This window comes from Haematobia irritans, chromosome 3 (assembly GCF_050003625.1).
Source record: "Haematobia irritans isolate KBUSLIRL chromosome 3, ASM5000362v1, whole genome shotgun sequence".
Taxonomy (NCBI): Eukaryota; Metazoa; Arthropoda; class Insecta; order Diptera; family Muscidae; genus Haematobia; species Haematobia irritans.
In genome coordinates, this window is record NC_134399.1 from 29,600,747 (window position 1) to 29,624,155 (window position 23,409).

At 30.1% G+C, this 23,409-nt stretch overlaps 1 protein-coding gene across 9 annotated transcripts in view; it reads right to left on the reverse strand.

The window, feature by feature from the left end:
• The window catches only part of Appl (amyloid-beta-like protein), a 524,229-nt gene extending 508,070 nt beyond the window's left edge, over positions 1-16,159 (reverse strand). For 4 of the 9 annotated variants that reach the window (XM_075300180.1, XM_075300181.1, XM_075300183.1 and 1 more), the window contains exon 1: positions 15,135-16,158. In XM_075300180.1, the coding sequence (XP_075156295.1) occupies positions 15,135-15,200 (66 nt within the window). In that variant the 5' untranslated portion in view covers positions 15,201-16,158. Of the gene's footprint in view, positions 1-15,134 lie in introns of all 9 variants that reach the window. The other 5 variants (XM_075300184.1, XM_075300185.1, XM_075300178.1 and 2 more) reach the window with 3 other exon arrangements.
• Between the last annotated feature and the right edge of the window lie 7,250 nt (positions 16,160-23,409).

A 23,409-nucleotide genomic window follows, 5' to 3' on the forward strand; every position in this document is an offset into this window, starting at 1 on the left:
AAAAACCATTCAACCCATTCCAAGTCAAAATAATAGTTGGGCGTACACACTGTTCTTCTGTCTGGCTTAGAAGACAGAAGAAAAACAAAAACAAGTATATACGGCCGTAAGTTCGGCCAGGCCGAATCTTATGTACCCTCCACCATGGATTGCGTAGGAACTTCTACTAAAGGCTGTCATCCACAATCGAATTACTTGGGTTGCGATAACACTTGCCGATGGCAAGGTATCGTAAAACTTTTTAACACTGTCTTCTAAATTGTAAGTTAGCCCATACGGGGTATATATTAAACAAAAAAAGGCCGATTAAATACGTATATAATCTAGTTTGACAAAATTTTCTATAGAAATAAAATTTTGACAAAATTTTGTATAGAAATGAAACCTTGACAAAATTTTCTATAGAAATAAAATTTTGACAAAATTTTCTATAGAAATAAAAATTTGACAAATTTTTCTATAGAAATAAAAACTTGACAAAATTTTCTATAGAAATAAAATGTTGACAAAATTTTCTATAGCAATACAATTTTGACAAAAATTTCTATAGAAATAAAATGTTGACAAAATTTTGTATATAAATAAAAATTTGACAAACATTTCTATAGAAATAAACTTTTGACAAAACTTTCTATAGAAATGAAATTTTAACAAAACTTTCTATAGTAATAAAATTTGACAAAATTTTCTATGGAAATAAAGTTTTGGTAGATTACAAAATTTTCTATAGAAATAAAATTTTGACAAAATTTTCTATGGAAATAAAATTTTGACAAACATTTGTATAGAAATAAACTTTTGACAAAACTTTCTATAGAAATGAAATTTTGACAAAACTTTCTATAGTAATAAAATTTGACAAAATTTTCTATGGAAATAAAGTTTTGGTAGATTATTTTTGGCGATATGGACCAATTTTTGTGTAATAAGTCATCGGCTATATATAACTAAAGACCGATATGGACCAATTTTTACATGGCTGTTAGAGGCAAAATGTACCAAATTTCAACCGTATCGGATGACTTTTGCTCCTCCAAGAGGTTCCGGACGTCAAATCTGGGGACGGTTTATATGGGAACTATATATAATTATGGACCGATATGGACCAATTTTTGCATGGTTGTTAGAGACCATATACTAACACCATGTACCAAATTTCAACTGGATCGGATGAATTTTGCTCTTCCAAGAGGCTCCGGAGGTCAAATCTGGGGATCGGTTTATATGGGGGCTATATATAATTATGGACCGATATGGACCAAGTTTTGCATGGTTATTAGAGGCCGTAAACTAACATCAGGTACCAAATTTCAACCGGATCGGATGAATTTTGTCCCTCCAAGAGGCTCCGGAGGTCAAATCTGGGGATCGGTTTATATGGGGGCTATATATAATTATGGACCGATATGGACCAATTTTTGCATGGTTGTTGGAGGCCGTATACTAACATCAGGTACCAAATTTCAACCGTATCGGATGAATTTCGCCCCTCCAAAAGTCTCCGGAGGTCAAATCTGGGGATCGGTTTATATGGGGGCTATATATAATTATGGACCGATATGGACCAATTTTTGCATGGTTGTTAGAGACCATATACTAACATCAGGTACCAAATTTCAATCGGATCGGATGAATTTTGCCCCTCCAAGAGGCTCCGGAGGTCAAATCTGGGGATCGGTTTATATGGGGGCTATATATAATTATGGACCGATATGGACCAATTTTTGCATGGTTGTTAGAGACCGTATACTAAGACCACGTACCAAATTTCTACCGGAACGGATGAATTTTGCTGCTCCGGGAGTCTCCCCAAGCCAAATTTGTGGATCGGTTTATATGGGGGCTATACGTAAACGTGGTCCGATATGGCCCATTTTCAATACCATCCGACCTACATCAATAACAACTACTTGTGCCAAGTTTCAAGTCGATAGCTTGTTTCGTTCGGAAGTTAGCGTGATTTCCACAGACGGACGGACAGCCGGACAGACGGACAGACGGACGGACGGACAGACGGACAGACGGACGGACGGACGGACATGCTTAGATCGACTCAGAATTTCACCACGACCCAGAATATATATACTTTATGGGGTCTTAGAGCAATATTTCGATGTGTTACAAACGGAATGACAAAGTTAATATACCCCCATCCTATGGTGGAGGGTATAAAAAATCGATATAGATTTCGTCATGGAAGGGCAATAAAACGTTAATAAAATGGAAATAATAATTATTAAGGTATTATTACTATAATATTTTATTTGTGTGTGTGGCAAAGAAAATAGTGAATAATTTTCTAAAGGGGCTATATGTTCTCCTTCTAAATTCGATGTCGACCGCGCACCACCTCCTCCGTTTCCCCCTGTGTGGCATTGGAAGTTTAATGGCAACGATTATGGCACCACTAAGCCTAAGCATTTCCCTTCTTGAAGGCGAAGGGAAATGCTATATACTCAAAAAGAAAATAAAAACGAAATACCAAAAAAAATCTTATTTGTTGTCTTCTATAGTATCGTGACATTAGAATAGCCAGGTGGATGGGTGATGAAGGAACGAACAACCAACCAACGATAAAAGAAAAACCGAAAAACCACAATAACAATAATTTTTCAACTAATAGCTAATGCAAAGGACTTGAAAAAGGACACGCATGTATTTGGTGGTGTATAGGGATGTCATTGAAGATGGAAATTTTGAAAACAAAATTGCCATTTTTCATAGCCCAAAAGTTTAAGTTTAGCTGGAAGTTTTTCCATGGATGCACTGAAATAAATATTGTCTTAATCATAAAAATGATTTGTCTGCACTCAAACAAAAAATGTTTCCTTGAATCCAAAAGTTGCGATCTTCGCTTAAGGATTTTGGTGTTGATTCTGAGCCAAAAATGCGTTTTTTATACCCTTCACCACTACTGTGGTACAGGGTATAATAAGTTTGTGCATTTGTATGTAACGCCAAGAAGGAAAAGTTTGAGACCCATCGTTTAGTATACCGATCGTCTTAGAATTAAATTCTGAGTCGATTTAGCGATGTCCGTCTGTCTGTCTGTCTGTCTGTCTGTCTGTCCGTCTGTCTGTCTGTCTGTTGATGTATTTTTGTGTGCAAAGTACAGCTCGCAGTTTTAGTCCGATTGTCCTAAAATTTGGTATAGGGTCCTGTTTCGGCTCAAAGACGATCCCTATAGATTTTGGAAAAAATCGGTTCAGATTTAGATATAGCTGCCATATATATTTTTCACCGATCTGGTCATAATTGGCGTGTATATCTACCGATCTTCCTCAAATTCCGTACATCCGAATATTTTATGAGTCTCGAAAAACTTGCAAAATATCAGCCAAATCGGTTCAGATTTAGATATAGCTCCCATATATAGCTTTCGTCCGATTTACACTCATTTGCCCACAGAGGCCAATTTTTTGCTCCGATTTAGTTGAAATTTTGCACAGGGAGTAGAATTAGCATGATAGCTATGCGTGTCAAATTTGGTTGAAATCGGTTCAGATTTACATATAGCTCCCATATATAGCTTTCGCACGATTTACACTCAAATGACCACAGAGGCCAATTTTTTGCTCCGATTTAGTTGAAATTTTGCACAGGGAGTGTAATTAGCATTGTAGCTATGCGTGTCAAATTTGGTTGAAATCGGTTCAGATTTAGATATAGCTCCCATATATAGCTTTCGCCCGATTTACACTCATATGACCACAGAGGCCAATTTTTTGCTCCGATTTGGTTGAAATTTTGCACAGGGAGTAGAATTAGCATTGTAGCTATGCGTGCCAAATTTGGTTGAAATCGGTTCAGATTTAGATATAGCTCCCATATATATGTTTTTCTGATTTCGACAAAAATGGTCAAAATACCAACATTTTCCTTGTAAAAATGACTCTAATTTTCCTAAACTTCTAATGCATATATATCGAGCGATAAATCATAAATAAACTTTTGCGAAGTTTTCTTAAAATTGCTCCAGATTTAAATGTTTCCCATATTTTTATTTTTTACTAACATTGTGTTCCACCCTAGTGCATTATCCGACTTAAATTTTGAGTCTATAGATTTTGTAGAAGTCTATCAAATTCTGTCCAGATCGAGTGATATTTAAATGTATGTATTTGGGACAAACCGTTATATATAGCCCCAACACCTTTGTCGGATGTGATATGGTATCGAAAATTTAGATCTACAAAGTGGTGCAGGGTATAATATAGTCGGCCCCGCCCGACTTTAGACTTTCCTTACTTGTTTTTAATTAAAAACGAAAACATTATTTAGGGACATATATATAGGGATGCCATTGAAGATGGAAATTTTGAAAACAAAATTGTCATTTTTCATAGCCCAAAAGATTAATTTTAGCTGGAAGTTTTTCCATAAATGCACTGAAATAAATATCATCTTAATCATAAAAATGTCTTGTCTATATTAAAAAAAAGTGTACTTGAATCCAAAGATTTTCGCTTAAGGATTTTGGTATTGATTCCGAGCCAAAAATGCGGATTTTTTTTAAATTAAAAACGAAAACATTATTTAGGGACCTATTTATAGGGATGCCATTGAAGATGGGAATTTGAAAACAAAATTGTCATTTTTCATAGCCCAAAAGTCTAATTTTAGCAGGAAGTTTTTCCATGGCTGCACTGGAATAAATATTGTCTTAATCATAAAAATATTTTGTCTACACTCAAAAAAAACGTTTACTTGAATCCAAAGATTGTGACCTTCGCTTAAGGATTTTAGTATTGATTCCAAGCCAAAGATACGGCTTTTTTAGAGGCATTTTTTAAAGACATATATACATTTAAATCTAGGATCAATAAAACTAAAATTAAGATAAAGATCTCATCTATGGAATTCTCATCCGTTTTTTGCGACATATTACAGAAAAAATATCACTAAAATATTTCCAATTAAAAAGTTGATTGAAGTGGAAAACATTTTCAATTAATAAATTACTTGATACAATTAACTTTTTAATCAAGATCGAAACATTTAGTTAATTAAGTCAATGATTGAAAATTTTAAAATTTTGAATGAAAAAAAAAAAATAATTCATACAAGTAACTTTTTAATCAAACTCAGAAGACTAAGTCAATTAAAACAAGTAAGGAAAGTCTAAAGTCGGGCGGGGCCGACTATATTATACCCTGCACCACTTTGTAGATCTAAATTTTCGATACCATATCACATCCGACAAAGGTGTTGGGGCTATATATAACGGTTTGTCCCAAATACATACATTTAAATATCACTCGATCTGGACAGAATTTGATAGACTTCTACAAAATCTATAGACTCAAAATTTAAGTCGGATAATGCACTAGGGTGGAACACAATGTTAGTAAAAAATAAAAATATGGGAAACATTTAAATCTGGAGCAATTTTAAGAAAACTTCGCAAAAGTTTATTTATGATTTATCGCTCGATATATATGCATTAGAAGTTTAGGAAAATTAGAGTCATTTTTACAAGGAAAATGTTGGTATTTTGACCATTTTTGTCGAAATCAGAAAAACATATATATGGGAGCTATATCTAAATCTGAACCGATTTCAACCAAATTTGGCACGCATAGCTACAATGCTAATTCTACTCCCTGTGCAAAATTTCAACCAAATCGGAGCAAAAAATTGGCCTCTGTGGTCATATGAGTGTAAATCGGGCGAAAGCTATATATGGGAGCTATATCTAAATCTGAACCGATTTCAACCAAATTTGACACGCATAGCTACAATGCTAATTACACTCCCTGTGCAAAATTTCAACTAAATCGGAGCAAAAAATTGGCCTCTGTGGTCATTTGAGTGTAAATCGTGCGAAAGCTATATATGGGAGCTATATGTAAATCTGAACCGATTTCAACCAAATTTGACACGCATAGCTATCATGCTAATTCTACTCCCTGTGCAAAATTTCAACTAAATCGGAGCAAAAAATTGGCCTCTGTGGGCAAATGAGTGTAAATCGGACGAAAGCTATATATGGGAGCTATATCTAAATCTGAACCGATTTGGCTGATATTTTGCAAGTTTTTCGAGACTCATAAAATATTCGGATGTACGGAATTTGAGGAAGATCGGTAGATATACACGCCAATTATGACCAGATCGGTGAAAAATATATATGGCAGCTATATCTAAATCTGAACCGATTTTTTCCAAAATCTATAGGGATCGTCTTTGAGCCGAAACAGGACCCTATACCAAATTTTAGGACAATCGGACTAAAACTGCGAGCTGTACTTTGCACACAAAAATACATCAACAGACAGACAGACGGACAGACAGACAGACAGACAGACAGACAGACAGACAGACAGACAGACGGACATCGCTAAATCGACTCAGAATTTAATTCTAAGACGATCGGTATACTAAACGATGGGTCTCAGACTTTTCCTTCTTGGCGTTACATACAAATGCACAAACTTATTATACCCTGTACCACAGTAGTGGTGAAGGGTATAAAAAGTGATAGAATTTTTCTTTTTTTAATTTTTAACTAAAAATTTATTTCAAAAAATCATTGTATTTAATCAAACTAAAAACACTTAGTCAGTTAAGAAAGTAGTTGAAAATAGTTACGTTTTTAATGAAAAAATTAATTGAGTTTTGCAAACAATATCAATTACTTTTGTAGTTGAATCAATTCAAAAATTTATTGAAATCAATTAATTTTTTAATCAAATATTTTTTTAATGACCAATTAAAACTGTGATTGACACTACAATAATAAATTAATAGATACAATTAATTTTCTAATCAAGATCGATATATTAAATTAATTAAGGCAATGATAGAAAATTTTATAATATATTTAACTTAACTTTTTAATCAAACTCGGAAGGCTAAGTCAATTAAAAAAAGTGATTTTTTTTATTTTTAACTGAAAATTTATTTCAAACAATCAATTTTTTAATGAAATGAATTTTTTAATGAATTTTTAATGAAAAAACACTAAGTCAGTCAAGAAAGTAATTGAAAATAGTAACGTTTTTACTGAGTTTGGCAATCAACATCAAATAAATTTTTAATTGAATCGATTAAAAAATTAATTGAGATCAATTAATTTTTTATCAAATATATTTTCAATTAAAACTGTGATTGATACCATAATTTTCGAGATTGAGGGCATTTCAATTAATTTCGTGGTTGAATCAGAAACATTTTTTTTTTTGTGTGATTAATAAAGATATTCACGTACCAACAAATGCCAGTTTAAAAATTCAAATTATAACAGATTCTTTAAGGTAAAAATTTTTTCTGAATTAAAAAAATTAAACCAGTTTAAAAATTCGAATTACATATAACAGATTCTTCAAAGTAAACAATGTTTTCTTAAATCAAAATAACTTTAAACCAAAGATGCTAAATCCTTCAAATAAGTCTTAGCCTATATTTGAAGCGTTTTTATCTTAAATCTAAAGATTCAATATTTTAGTTAATTTGAGGACGATTTATTTAAATCCACAATGTTTTTCTTTACTTTAAGGAAATTTTCCCCAGCTCAAAGACATACGACTTTAATACAAGGACACAAATTTGCAAAATATGTGTCTTAAATTCATTAAAAATAATTTTTGATGTAATGATTAAAAACGTTCTTTTAATTAAAATTTCTTTATTTTAAAGAAATTTATCCTTAGGTTAGGTATAGCGGCAGCCCGATATTTCAGTCTCACTTAAGCAATTCAGTCCATTGTTATACCAAAGTGGTGAACTTGTCCTTAATATTATGTAAACTGTTCATCCTAAAATTTAGAAAAGAATATTTAATACCACTTAAATAATCTTTTCAGTGTATATCTTTTATAAATTTTTATTTTTTTTCTGAAGGGGTTTTGTCATAAGGCTTAGACAATTAGCCATTAAAACTTGCATATTTAAATAAAAGAAACTTTGTTTTGAACTGAGGTTAAAAACACATAGAAGGATAGGAGAGTCTTTCAATTTTCTTTCAATTGAAAGAATGCTTTCGTTCCTTTCAATCTGTTTGTGTGTGCACTAGTTTAGTTTAGGTGGCAGACCGATGTATCAGGCTCACTTAGACTATTCAGTCCATTGTGATACCATAACCAGCAAAAAAATCGTCGCCAAAAAAATAGTGAAAATGTTCTTTTTGGATCCGGAAGTGGTGCCAAAGTGACGCAGAAGAGATGAATTTAACATGCGCTTGTCATAGGACAGATATCCACCATTTAAACAGCCATTGCACAGAATTTGCATCACTTCTTAAGGTGTGATGCGAATTCAGTGTTTTGGATGTTAATTAAGAAATTTTGTGATATTTTGCCCAATAAACAATTTTTATAATTTGTTATGGTTTTTAATGCATTATAACGATTGTCTGGAATGTTTGACACCAAATATTTCCACAAATTCACAATTATTCTAGAAAGGATGTAGCATTTTTTTCTGCAAAATTTAAATAATTTTTACAATTTTATTAATTCTTAATCTGTTCTTAACCTATTTGAAACAAAAGAATTTAAAATTTCCCTTTAAAAATATGAAATAAAAAATTGACTCAGATGAACTTCCTGTCCAGTTAAAATAAAGAACATCTTTGGGAGGACATTTTTGAAAGTGCTTTTAATGTTGTCCCTATAGAAGATTTTTTTTTTTTTTTGCTGGGTAGTGATGAACTTCTCTCTTATCACTGAGTGCAGCCCGATTCCATGTTAAGCTCAATGAATAAATATTCTTTGTCATGGTGAAGTTCTGAGTCGACCTAGCAATGTCCGTCTGTTCATCCGTCTGTTTTCAAACTTCTGAACGAGTTTCAAGTTATCGGCTTCACACAAGATGGTATTATTGATGTAAGTCCTCCATACACCGAAAGAATTCTCTTTGTAAAAATAGCCAAATATGTCATTGTTTTTCAACCAAAGACACTTGCAAATAACTTTGGTGCTTTAAATGAAATTTAACGACGAATACGAAAACTAGTTAAAGGAGAATGTTTAGTAAAAATGACGAAAAAATAAACAGATTTCCTGGAGCCTTCTGAAGCCGAATTCTTCCGATTACCATACAAAAATTGGTCCATATCGGTCCTTGATTACATATAACCCTCATATAAACTGGAGAAGCATCTGTAAAATTGGGAAAACATTCTATCCGGTTGAAATTTCCGGTTTAAGTGATGTCAGCATACGCATAGAACCATGCATAAAGTTGCAAATATAGAGTCATAATTAAATAGAGCAGCCATATAAATCAATCACCAGATTTAACATCTTGAGCTTAATGGAGGAGCAAATTTCATCATTTCCCTTTACGTAATGCCAGTACAAGCCTTCTGACAACCATCATTATTGTGGAACTCGTTAAACTAAAATTTTAAAATACATATAAAGGGTGATTCTTTTGAGGTTAGGATTTTCATGCATTAGTATTTGACAGATCACGTGGGATTTCAGACATGGTGTCAAAGAGAAAGATGCTCAGTATGCTTTGACATTTCATCATGAATAGACTTACTAACGAGCCACAACGTCGAATTTTCAGTGAATGGGCCCTAGAAAAGTTGGCAGAAAATCCGCTTTTTTATCGACAAATTTTGTTCAGCGATGAGGCTCATTTCTGGTTGAATGGCTACGTAAATAAGCAAAATTGCCGCATTTGGAGTGAAGAGCAACCAGAAGCCGTTCAAGAACTGCCCATGCATCCCGAAAAATGCACTGTTTGGTGTGGTTTGTACGCTGGTGGAATCATTGGACCGTATTTTTTCAAAGATGCTGTTGGACGCAACGTTACGGTGAATGGCGATCGCTATCGTTCGATGCTAACAAACTTTTTGTTGCCAAAAATGGAAGAACTGAACTTGGTTGACATGTGGTTTCAACAAGATGGCGCTACATGCCACACAGCTCGCGATTCTATGGCCATTTTGAGGGAAAACTTCGGAGAACAATTCATCTCAAGAAATGGACCGGTAAGTTGGCCACCAAGATCATGCGATTTGACGCCTTTAGACTATTTTTTGTGGGGCTACGTCAAGTCTAAAGTCTACAGAAATAAGCCAGCAACTATTCCAGCTTTGGAAGACAACATTTCCGAAGAAATTCGGGCTATTCCGGCCGAAATGCTCGAAAAAGTTGCCCAAAATTGGACTTTCCGAATGGACCACCTAAGACGCAGCCGCGGTCAACATTTAAATGAAATTATCTTCAAAAAGTAAATGTCATGGACCAATCTAACGTTTCAAATAAAGAACCGATGAGATTTTGCAAATTTTATGCGTTTTTTTTTTTTAAAGTTATCAAGCTCTTAACAAATCACCCTTTACAACTAAATACAAATTTACACAAATTTCATTGATTTCTTCAATCGAACAACGAAGTCGAAGAATAAAGCATTTGCTACTCTCGTCTGCTACTTCTAATGATGGAGATTATTCTATGTTTTCTAGATGGTTAAGTTATAAGATGGGCTGAATCCATCCTTTTTAATGCCAACCACCATAAAATTCTATTTGGAACATTTTGATATTAATTTTAGTTATTTTTTATACCCTTCACCATTGTGATACAGGGTTTAATAAGTTTATGCATTTGTATGTAAAGCACAGAAGGACCAGTGTGAAACCCATCAACCCGTTTAGTATACCGATCGTCTTAGAATTAAATTCTGAATCGATTTAGCGATGTGCGTCCGTCTGTCTATTCATGTGCTCTTTGTGCAAATTACAGCTCCGATTGTCCTCAAATTTGGCTGGGAGTCTTCTCGACTCAGTGTTAACCGCTATTGATTTTGAAACGAATTTTATTCTACTTGACTTGATATTTCACACAGAGAAAAGATTGAACATTCTGTATAAGGGCACTGAAAAAAATATTATAGTGGGGTCAAAAATTTCATGTCTTTAAAATACGAATGCAAATTTTGCTTAGCATAGAAGACGCATTTCTCTAATATAAAGTTTTTTTTCCTTGTCCAAAAGTCGATAAACTTTTCAATGAAGTCGTATTGTCCTTATAATTAAGTGATTTCACTTAAAAATGGGTATCATGACATGAAAGAAAAACTGTTTGGGCTAAAGTCAACTTGACTTTAATAATTCCGAAAAATTCTTTAAATGTAATGAAATTGTCTTTAAATTTGTTGTTGTTTGTTTTGCATCTTGACTACAAAGCAAAAAATCGTTCAAATATAGGACATGTTTTTCAACACTTTATTTTAAAGACGTTTTTTACTTGAAACATAGCATAATTTCTACTTGAAGACGAGTCTTAATTTGGAAAATAAAGTTGTCGTTAACTAGTTTTTAAAGGGCTTTGATAGCATATGAAGAAAAAAGCTGAAAAAGCGTAAAATTAAAATTTGTAAGTACACAAAAGCCAAATTTAAAAGAGAATTGTGTCTTAAAATTATCCTTACTTGAATTCTGCGCTTCTTTGGCTCGGAATCAATTCCAAAATTGTTAAAGTAAAGACAAAATCTTTGTTTTTTTTTTAGTGTGTGTAGATCCAAATCGGTTCAGTTTTAGATAAATCGCCATATATATGTTCTTTTGATTTAAGTAAAAATTGTTAGAATACCCATATTTTACATACAAAGTTAGCAATGATTTCCCCAGACTTTCCACAGCATCGGTTAAGATTTATATAAGGCTCGATCTTTTGTAAATATCGCCCAATGTGGCCAAATATTGTCACAAAACCCAGAATTGACCACCTCTAGAGGCGAGATCTAGTTCATATCTTGTAAAATTGCCACTGCTAAATAGCAACAATAGCAAAAATGTCTCAATGTCTATACCTCTAATATATATGTATCGCTCGATAAATTATAAACGCACTTTTGGGGAAGTGCAAGAAAATGGCTTTAGTTTCACATATTTTTTAATATATAACATTTTATTTTGTTCGAGGCCGTTAGCCGATGTAAATTTTAAGTCTAGAGACTTTGTAGAAGTTTAATAAGTTTTGTCCAAATCAGACCAGATTTAAATATAAGTTTATGGAAATATAAAACTTTATATAGCTTCCAAAAAATTGAAGGAAGTCGTCTGCGACCGAGTTTAGACTTTTCTTATATGGTTTTTTCTTTTTATTTTATTTTGGAATCTATCCATCCTGTTTGTATTTAAGCCACCTTTTTCGAAGAAAATAAATTATTCACATCCTATATTTAAGTTCAAAACAACCCGATAACAGTTTGCATATATTTAGATTTGAGACGTCGTCTTTCGGACAAAATAAATTATTTGCTTCATAAAATATTAGGGTTGAATTTCGTACAGAAACTAGTCGACTGCCTTTAAAAAAAGAATACAACACGAAATATGTTATTAAAATTTTAAGCCGAATTTTTTAGAAAAAAAAAATGAGCCATGTTTTTCTAGAAGAGAAATTATTTTTTGAATTTATTTTAATTAAGCCATATGGTTTGGAGAAAATTAATTATTTTCTTCCTATAGTTAAGTTCGAAACATCCCAGCACACAAAAATTGGAAGTTGTTCCACAAACATTTCCTTTAAAAAGCATCCCGGAATCGCCCAACAAGTTTTTTCCATTTCCGATGCAATCCGTTTGGACAAGTCAACATTTATTTTAAAGCGCATCCCGGCGCATGAATTATTTTTCAGTTCCGATGCAATCGTTTTGGACAAGTCTTAGAAAGTACGGAATTAGGCCGTTTTAAGTGAAAATTTATGTTTTGGACAATTAAATTTAAAAAAATAATAGAAATTCAATAAAAAAGTAAAAAAAAATCATTCCCCCTGGGATTTGAATCCGTGCCGTTTGACTTTTTCACTTCCATGGAAGTTCTTTTGAAAAGGTTTTGCAAATTACGATAATTTTTAATTGTTTATTGATTTTTAATAGAAAATATATGCCGAAAACAAAATAAAAACGATATATAACATAAAAATATAATTTTTTAAAAAAATATTTAATGAAAAAATTTCTCAGCAAAAAAATCGTCGCCAAAAAAATGGTGATTTTCACTGGTCTGTTTGGATCTGGAAGTGGTGCCAAATTGACGTGGAAGCGATAATTTTAACATGGGCTTGTCATAGGACGGATGTACACCATTCCAACAGCCGTTGCACTGAATTTGCATCACTTCTTAAGGTGTGATGCGAATCCAGTGATTTGGATGTGAATTAAGAAATTTTGTGATATTTTGACGAATAAATAATTTTTAAAATTTTTTTTTATGATTTTTAATATATTATAACGCTTGTCTGGAACGTTTGACATCATATATTTTCAAAAATTTGCAATTTTTCTAGAAAGGATTTAGCATTTTTTCGGCAAAATTTAAATAATTTGCACTATTTTATTAAGTTTTAATCTTTTTTTAAATTTCCCGTTAAAAATGTGAAAAAGCAAGATATAAAAAATTGACTCCAATGAACTTCCTGTACAGTTAAAATAAAGAACATATTTGGGAGGACATTTTTGGAAGCGCTTTTAAAGTTGTGCCTTTAGAAGAACTTCCAAATTTTTTTGCTGGGTTGTTCATACATAATAATCAAGATCATATCACGAAGTAGTTAGAATGTCATGCCGTCGTGTCATGTTACGTTATTATCACAAACATTTTAACAGACGTTTTGATGCATGATGTCCAATGGTGTTTGTGGCTGAATGTGCTAAGGCATTCTGTTATGGTGCCAACAGACCCAGGTGCAACACCCGGTGGAAGCGAAGAAGTTTTTCAATTTGTAAAAATTAGATAATAAGAAAAAAAGTGAAAATGGAAAAAAAAGATTTTTTATATATTTCTTCATCCAAATGAACTTCCAAAGCACACCTTCTAAAGCAATTCAAAGGATCCAAAATGGAGTACTTGCCCTATGACAAACCCATGTAAAATTCATTGGAGATGATCCAAGTTTGCACTACTTCCGGATCACAAATTGGGGATCCAAACCACTTTTTGGAAGCTCTTTTTTGGCTGTGATCTGAATAACCCATGTACTTTTTGGATTCGAAAAAAATTGACTCAAAAGCATTGAATTTTATATGAGCTGGTCATAGGGAGGAAGCCATCGTATTAATTCTTCAGATGCGATGCTATTTCATTATTTCGGATTTTATTTCAAAAAAAAAAACTAAGGAGATACTCTATGTAACGACGTTTTAATACTAGCAAATATTTTATCGCATATGCCACGTCTGCCTAGAAATTTATCGGTGTATTTTTTTGTTTTTCACTAAATTATTTTTTCTACTGGGTTGCGAAAAATGAATAAAACAAAGGATTTTAATATATCACCTCAAAAAAAAAAACACCTTGTGAAGTGGAAATTAAGTCCATTTCATGAAGAGAAGTTTTCGATGTTCATATTGACTTAGGAAGAACTTCCAAATTTGCTGGGCCAATAACATTTTACAATAATTATGATGGCTATACTGAAAGAAGATATTTCTTTCTGAGGAACGAAATTTTAGACAAGCAAAGTTTTGGTTTAACGCTAAAAATTTTTATTTAAAAGCAAATAAAAAAAGTGTAGAGACAATCGTTGTCTCGCTTATTCTAAATTCGGATTTATTTGATCTAAAAGAAAATATTTTACGAGTATAAGAAAAGGGAATTTCGTTTGTCGAAATTTTCATTGTTTTGGGTATACAATATCTTGCATACAATAAAATTTCGTTGTCAAACATATTATTATAAATTTTGTATAAATTATTTTTTTCAAACATTTAGTATTCGAAAAAATTGAATTTAGTACAAAACTTCAAAACTAAAAAAAAAACTTGTGTAACAACTCGAAATAATTTTATTTATTTGTACAAGATACGAATTATAATATAATATAAAATTAAAAAAAATATAATATAATAATATAATATAATATAAACATAATAAAATTAAAAAAATAGCATTGTCTCCATCAGCTAATGAAATCAATTTGAATTTATTTATTATTAGAAAATGGGAAATTGATTATGAATGACATACCTAATAACTAAGAAGCCTAAATCATTCTCTCTTTTCTCCCTCTCTCTCTCTCGTTCTCGCTCTTTCTCTTGCTCGCTTACTTACACCTCTATGCCACTATTCAAAATAAGTCTTATAGGAGAAGTTTGTTTTTTTTTTATTTCATTCATTACAAAATGAGTCACTATTAAAAAAATTAAAAAAAAAATGGTCATAGCACACTCACCTGTACCTGTGACGTCGCCGTGATGGCCATTAAAACCATTAGGCCCCATGCTAATATCCTCGACATTTTTAGATCCAAATGTATGTAGCGTTTAGAAGAGATGATTTTGTTTTTTCTAAATCCTCAAATAAGGGGTTTTTCGGGATGAAGTCTGTGCGTTTAGATATTTTTTTTTTTGTAAATTCTTTGTTGTCTTGCTTTTCTTTGGCCTTTTGTCGCTAAAGAAAAATATGACGTAAATGTTTGCAAGACTCAATCACTGATTTGCAATTTTCACCGAACAAGTGTAAATTTTCTCCGTTTTTTTTTCTGACGAAGCAGTTTCCAACACTGTTTACGAATCTGTATTTGATAAAAAGAAAATCTCAATAAACTTTTGGTTTTCTTTAGAAAAAAACAAACCGCAGAGTTTAAATTTTTATCTAACAATTTCACAAAATCCTAGGAATTTTCTTTCTTTACGGCGTGGCACACCCCTTTAAAATTTTCGGGATTTTTTTTTTTTTTTTTTTGGGGAAAACTTCACTTAACTTTCACCCAACGAAAAAAAGAACTACGCTTGCTCCCCTCAACACTGGACGTAGTGGTGTTAGTCGAAAGCGGGGGGGTTAAAATAGTAGTTATGGTATGTAGGAGCTGCTTAGGGTGTCCCACTCTGGCCCCAACAAATACACTCTCACACACACACACACACACGCAATAGTAACTCCGCAATGAAGCACTTCAGTTAAATTTTTTTATTTTATTTTTTTTTCAATTAATTTCAAATTAATTCGTTTTGTTTTATTTCAATTTTGCTCGATTTTTTTCTGTTATTTGTCATGAAAATCTCACACAATGAAAAAACACAATTTTCCAATTTGGATTTTCTTATTTCCAATTTTTTCCTTTTTTTACTTATTTTTTGGGTTCAATTTTTTTTATTCAGCAAACTCTCTCGGTGTGTATGCGCCTAGATGCGTCTACAAAATCCGATTGGTGTATGGAAAAATTTTGCACTCATCATTAACCTTTACGAACCCGTTTCGGAGGCGAATAACGCCAAATGGAAAAGTAACAAGAAGAAGAGCTAAATTCGAAGAGAGCCATAGGAAGAAAAAAAAACATGTACCATAGTACATACTCTAATAAGAAATTCGAAGACCAATATTAAATTCGAAAAAAAAGGATATGCTATGAAAGGTGGTTGATTATTTTCAATACGTAAAAATGCAACCGTGTTTTTCTTTGGGCAAAGAGTTGCCATATTTAAATGAAAATATAAGAACCCCATAGAGGAAAATATTTGTTTTAGGGAAATGTAACCCATAAAATACACTGTAGGATCTAGACACCAAAGTATAGATTGAATGATGGTGCATAGCTTAGTTTGAAACGTCTTGGACTCTTGTCAGAGTCGATTAGGAAATTTTATGTGTGTATCAAAATCTTCTCAAAATTCTAAGATATTAAGAAAATCTTGTTCACATTTTTCTTGATCACATTTTTGTGGTCAGTATATTTTTTTTTCGAAAAAAATGCTTTAATATTTTAATCTAGAAGTTTATAGAAAACATTGCCAAATTTTTATTTCTATAGAAAATTTTGCCAAAAATTTATTTCCATAGAAAATTTTCTCAAAATTTTATTTCTGTAGAAAATTTTGTCAAACTTTTAGTTCTATAGAAAATTTTGTCAAAAATTTATTTCAAAAGAAAATTTTGTCAAAATTTTATTTCTATAGAAATTTTTGTCAAAAATTTATTTCTATAGAAAATTTGGGCAAAGTTTTATTTCTATAGAAAATTTTGTCAAAATTTTATTTCTTATAGAAAATTTTGTAAAATTGTATTGCCTATAGAAAAATTTGTAAAAATTTTATTTACTATTACAAATTTTTTAAAAAAGTGTATTTCCTATAAAAAAAAATTGTCAAAATTTTATTTCTATAGAAAATTTTATCAAAATTTTATTTCTATAGAAAATTTTATCAAAATTTTATTTCTATAGAAAATTTTGTCAACATTTTATTTCTATAGAAAATTTGGTCAAAATTTTATTTATAAAGACAATTTTGTCAAAATTTTATTTCTATAGAATTTTTTGTCAAAACCTTATTTCTATAGAAAATTTTACCAAATTTTATTTCTATAGAAAATTTTGTCAAAATTTTATTTCTATCGAAAATATGACCAACATTTTATTTCTATAGAAAATTTTAGCAAAATTTTATTTCTATCGAAAATATGACCAAAATTTTATTTCTAGAGAAAATTTTGTCCAAATTTTATTTCTATAGAAAATGTTTCCAAAATGTTACTTGTATTGCAAAATTTGTCAAAATACTACTACTAAAGATTTTTTTTTTAAATTTTATTTTTTTGTCAAAAAAAATATTTCTATAGAAAATTATAAAGTTTTGATTTCTATAAAAAATTTTGTCAAAATTTTATTTCTATAGAAAATTTTTTTATTTATTGCTAAAGAAAATTTTGTCAAAATTTCATTTCTATAGAAAATTTGGTCAAAATTTTATTTATAAAGATAATTTAGTCAAAATTTTATTTCTATAGAATTTTTTGTCAAAACCTTATTTCTATAGAAAATTTTGTCAAAATTTTATTCCTATAGAAAATTTTGTCAAAATTTTATTTCTATAGAAAATTTTGTCAAAATTTTATTTCTATAGAAAATTTTGAACACATTTTATTTCTATAGAAAATGTTTCCAAATTTTTACTTGTATAGAAAATTTTGTCAAAATACTACTTCTAAAGATTTTTTTTAAAATTTTATTGCAGTAAATATTTTGTCAAAAAAAATATTTCTATAGAAAATTATAAAGTTTTGATATCTATAAAAAATTTTTTCAAAACTTTATTTCTATAGAAACTTTTGTCAAAATTTTATTTCTATAGAAAACTTTTGTCAAAATTTTATTTCTATAGAAAACTTTTGTAAAATTTTATTTCTATAGAAAATTTTGTCAAAATTTCATTTCTATAGAAAATTTTGTCAAAATTTTATTTCTATAGAAATTTTTGTCAAAAATTTATTTCTAATGAAAATTTTCTCAAAATTGTATTTCTATAGAAAATTTTCTCAAAAGTTTATTTCTATAGAAAATTTTGACAAAATTTTATTTCTATAGAAAATTTTGTCAAAAATTTATTTCTAAAGAAAAGTTTGTCAAAATTTTATTTCTATAGAAATTTTTGTCAAAAATTTATTTCTAAAGAAATTTTTTTCAAAATTTTATTTCTATAGAAAATTTTTTCAAAATTTTATTTCTATAGAAAATTTTTTCAAAATTTTATTTCCATAGGAAATTTTGTCAAACTTTTATTTCTATAGAAAATGTTTCCAAAATGTTACTTGTATAGAAAATTTTGTCAAAATACTACTTCTAAAGATTTTTTTAAAAATTCTGTAGAAAATTATAAAGTTTTGATACCTATAGAAATTTTTGTCAAAAAATTTATTTCTATAGAAAATTTTGTCAAAAAATTTATTTCTATAGTAAATTTTGTCAAAATTTCATTTCTATAGAAAATTTTGTCAAAATTTCATTTCTATAGAAAATTTTGTCAAAATTTTATTTCTATAGAAATTTTTGTCAAAAATTTATTTCTAATGAAAATTTTGTCAAAATTTTATTTCTATAGAAATTTTTGTCAAAAATTTATTTCTAATGAAAATTTTCTCAAAATTTTATTTCTATAGAAAATTTTCTCAAAATTTTATTTCTATAGAAAATTTTGACAAAATTTTATTTCTATAGAAAATTTTGTAAAAAATTTATTTCTAAAGAAAATTTTGTCAAAATTTTATTTCTATAGAAATTTTTGTCAAAAATTTATTTCTAAAGAAAATTTTTTCAAAATTTTATTTCTATAGAAAATTTTTTCAAAATTTTTTTCTATAGAAAATTTTTTCAAAATTTTATTTCTATAGAAAATGTTTCCAAAATGTTACTTGTATAGAAAATTTTGTCAAAATACTACTTCTAAAGATTTTTTTTAAAAATTCTATAGAAAATTATAAAGTTTTGATACCTATAGAAATTTTTGTCAAAAAATTTATTTCTACAGAAAATTTTGTCAAAATTTTATTTCTATAGAAAATTTTGTCAAAATTGTATTTCTATAGAAAACATTGCCAAAATTTTATTACTATAGAAAATTTTCTCAAAATTATATTTCTATAGAAAATTTTCTCAAAATTTTATTTCTAAAGATAATTTTGTCAAAATTTTATTTCTATAGAAAATTTTGTCAAAAATTTAATTCTAAAGAAAATTTTGTCAAAATTTTATTTCTATAGAAATTTTTGTCAAAAATTTATTTCTAAAGAAAATTTTGTCAAATCCTTATTTCTATAGAAAATTTTATCAAAATTTTATTTCTATCGAAAATATGACCAAAATTTTATTTCTATAGAAAATTTTGTCCAAATTTTATTTCTATAGAAAATGTTTCCAATATTTTACTTGTATAGAAAATTTTGTCAAAATACTACTTCTAAAGATTTTTTTTTTAATTTTATTTTTTTTTTTTCAAAAAAAAAATTATTTCTATAGAAAATTATAAAGTTTTGATTTCTATAAAAAATTTTGTCAAAACTTTATTTCTATAGAAAATTTTGTCAAATTATTTCTATAGAAAACTTTGGTAAAATTTTATTTCTATAGAAAGTTTTGTCAAATTATTTCTATAGAAAACTTTGGTAAAATATTATTTCTATAGAACATTTTCACAAAATTTTATTTCTGTAGAAAATTTTGTCAATTTTTTTTTATAAAAAATTTTGTCAAAATTTTATTTCACATCTTTGGTTTTAGTCCAGCTCGTGAAAGGAGACGAAATAGACACAGGCTGTCTTTGGCGATATTGCTCAGGGCCGGTCCATGAGTCGATCTAGCCATGTCCGTCCGTCCGTCTGTCTGTGAACAAAATTTTGAGAGCAAAGTTTAGGTCGCAGTTTTAGTCTAATCGCCTTCAAATTTGCCACAAGTTTCTATTTTAAGTCAGAATAGAACCCTATTTATTTTGCAAGAAATCGGTTCAGATTTAGATATAGCTCCCATATATATCTTTTGCCCGATATGGACTTATATGGCCCCAAAAGCCAGAGTTTTACTCCAATTTGGTTGAAATTTTGCACAAAGAGAGCAAGTGGTACTATAGTCAAGATTGCCATATTTTATTGTAATCGATTCAGATTTAGATATAGCTCCCATATATATCTTTCGCCCGATTTAGACACATATAACCACCGAGACCAAAGTTTTATTCCGATTTACTTGAAACTTCACACAGGGAGTAGAATTAAGGTTCTTGATATGCATGCTAATTTTGGTTCAAATCGGTTCAGATTTAGGTATAGCTCCCATATATTTATCTTTCGCCCGATTTTCCGTAATATGACCACAGAGGTCAAAGTTGTAATCTGATTTACGTGAAATTTTGCACAGGGAGTAGAATTAATATTGTAGCTATGCATCTCAAATTTGGTTCAAATCGGTTCAGATTTAGATATAGTTTCCATTTATATGTTTTTCCGATTTGGGTAAAATGGCCAAAATACCCACATTTTCCTCATAAAATCGCCACTGCTAAGTCGAAAACTTGTAAAAATGACACCAATATTCCCATAATTCTAATACACATCTATCGACCGATAAATCATAAATACAATTTTGCAAAGTTGCCTCAAAATTGGTTCAGATTTAAATGTTTCCCATATTTTGTTACTAACATTGTGTTCCACTCCTGGGCATTATCCAGATCGAATCAGATTTAAATATATGTATAATTGAAAATACACTCTTATATATAGCACATAACACATTTGACGAATTTGAAATAGTATGTGGTGCAGGGTATAATATAGTCGGCCCCGTCCGACTTTAGACTTTTCATACTTGTTTATTTAAGTTATATTTTATTAAAGCCAATATTTCGATTTGACATTGTCAATCTTCATCAGGGCCAGGTAATTGAACAAAACAAAAGTGAATTGCTTTTACTGTTTCATGATAATTTTTTTTCCAAAAAAAAATTTTTCTATAGAAAATTTTATCAAAATTTAGAAGTTTTGGTATAAATCTTATTTTTATTTTGTCAAAGCTTGTAAAAATTTTATTTCTACACAAAATGTTGTCAATTTTTTTTCTATACAAAATCTTGTTAAAATATTATTTCTATACAAAATTTTGTCAAAATTTTATTTCTATACAAAATTTTCTCAAATTTTTTATTTTTTAGAAAATTTTCTCAACATTTTATTTCTTAAGAAAATCTTCTCAAAATTTAATTTTTTTCGAAAATTTTCTCAAAATTTTATTTTTTTAGAAAATTTTCTCAATATTTTATTTTTGTAGACAATTTTCCCAAAATTTTATTTTTTTTAGAAAAATTTCTAAAAATTTTATTTCTACAGAAAATTTTGCCAAATTTTTATTTCTATACAAATTCCATTTCTTACTCTCTCAAAAATTTTATTTTTATAGAAAATTTTCTCGACATTTTATTTCTTTAAAAAATTTTCTCAAAATTTTATTTTTTTTTATTTTCTCAAAATTTTATTTTTTTTTTTAGAAAATTTTCCCAAAATTTTAATTTTTTAGAAAATTTTTCCAAAATTGTATTTTTTATAGAAAATTTTCTAAAAATGTTATTTCTTCAGAAAATTGTCAAAATTTCAATGGTTAAAATGTTCTGATAAGAACAGGCAAGAAACGAATAAATTCAATTCTGTTTCCCAGGATTAAGGACGCTCTTTTGGCTCGGAATCTATACCAAACACATTAGAATAAAGACTTATTATTATACCCTCCACCATAGGATGGGGGGTATATTAACTTTGTCATTCCGTTTGTATTGCTCTAAGACCCCATAAAGTATATATATTCTGGGTCGTGGTGAAATTCTGAGTCGATCTGAGCATGTCCGTCCGTCCGTCCGCCCGTCCGTCCGTCTGTTGAAATCACGCTAACTTCCGAACAAAACAAGCTATCGACTTGAAACTTGGCACAAGTAGTTGTTATTGATGTAGATCGGACGGTATTGCAAATGGGCCATATCGGTCCACTTTCACGTATAGCCCCCATATAAACGTACCCCCAAATTTGGCTTGCGAGGCCTATAAGAGAAGCAAATTTCATCCGATCCGGCTAAAATTTGGTACATGATGTGAGTAGATGGTCTCTAGTAACCATGCAAAAATTGGTCTACATCGGTCCATAATTATATATAGCCCCCATATAAACCGATCCCTCGATTTGGCTTGCGAGGCCTATAAGAGAAGCAAATTTCATCCGATCCGGCTGAAATTTGGTACATGGTGTTAGTATATGGTCTGTAACAACCATGCAAAAACTGGTCCACATCGGTCCATAATTATATGTAGCCCCCATATAAACCGATCACCAGATTTGACCTCCGGAGCCTCTTGGAAGACCAAAATTCATCTGATTCATTTGAAATTTGGAACGTGGTGTTAATATATGGCCTCAAACTCCCATGCAAAAATTGGTCGATATCGGTCCATAATTATATATAGGCGCCATATAAACCGATCCCCAGATTTGACCTCCAGAGCCACTTGGAAGAGCAAAATTCTTCCCATTCGGTTGAAATTTGGTACGTGATGTTAGTATATGGTATCCAACAACCATGAAGGAATTGGTTCCTAACAGTCCATAATTATATATAGCTCCCATATAAACCGATCCCCAGATTTGACCTCCGGTGCCTTTTTGGAGAAGCAAAATTCATCCAACCTGCTTGAAATTTGGTACGTGGTGGAAGTATATGATATTTAACAAACATGCCAAAAGTGGTCCATATCAGTCGATAATCATACACAGCCTCATATAAACCGAGCCTCTTGGAGGAGCAAATTTCATCCGAGTGAGTTGAAATTTGGTACATTGTACTAGTATATGGTCGTTAACAACCATGCCTAACTAGGTCCATATCGGTCTATAGTTATATATGGCCCTCAGATAAATCGATCCCCAATCACACAAAAATTGGTCCATATCAAGTTCATAATTGTATATAGCCTCCATATAAGCGACCCCCATATTTCAATTCTGGCTCTCTACGTACCGTGCAAAAAGTCCATATCGATTCCAAATTATTTGTAGACTTAACTATACATAACTTTTTTGTCTAATATATACCACGCATGGACTAACTCGCAATTTAGAAAACGATGTTAAGAAGTTTTAAGATACCACAACCCAAGTAATTCGATTGTGGATGTTAGTCTTTCATAGAACTTTCTACGCA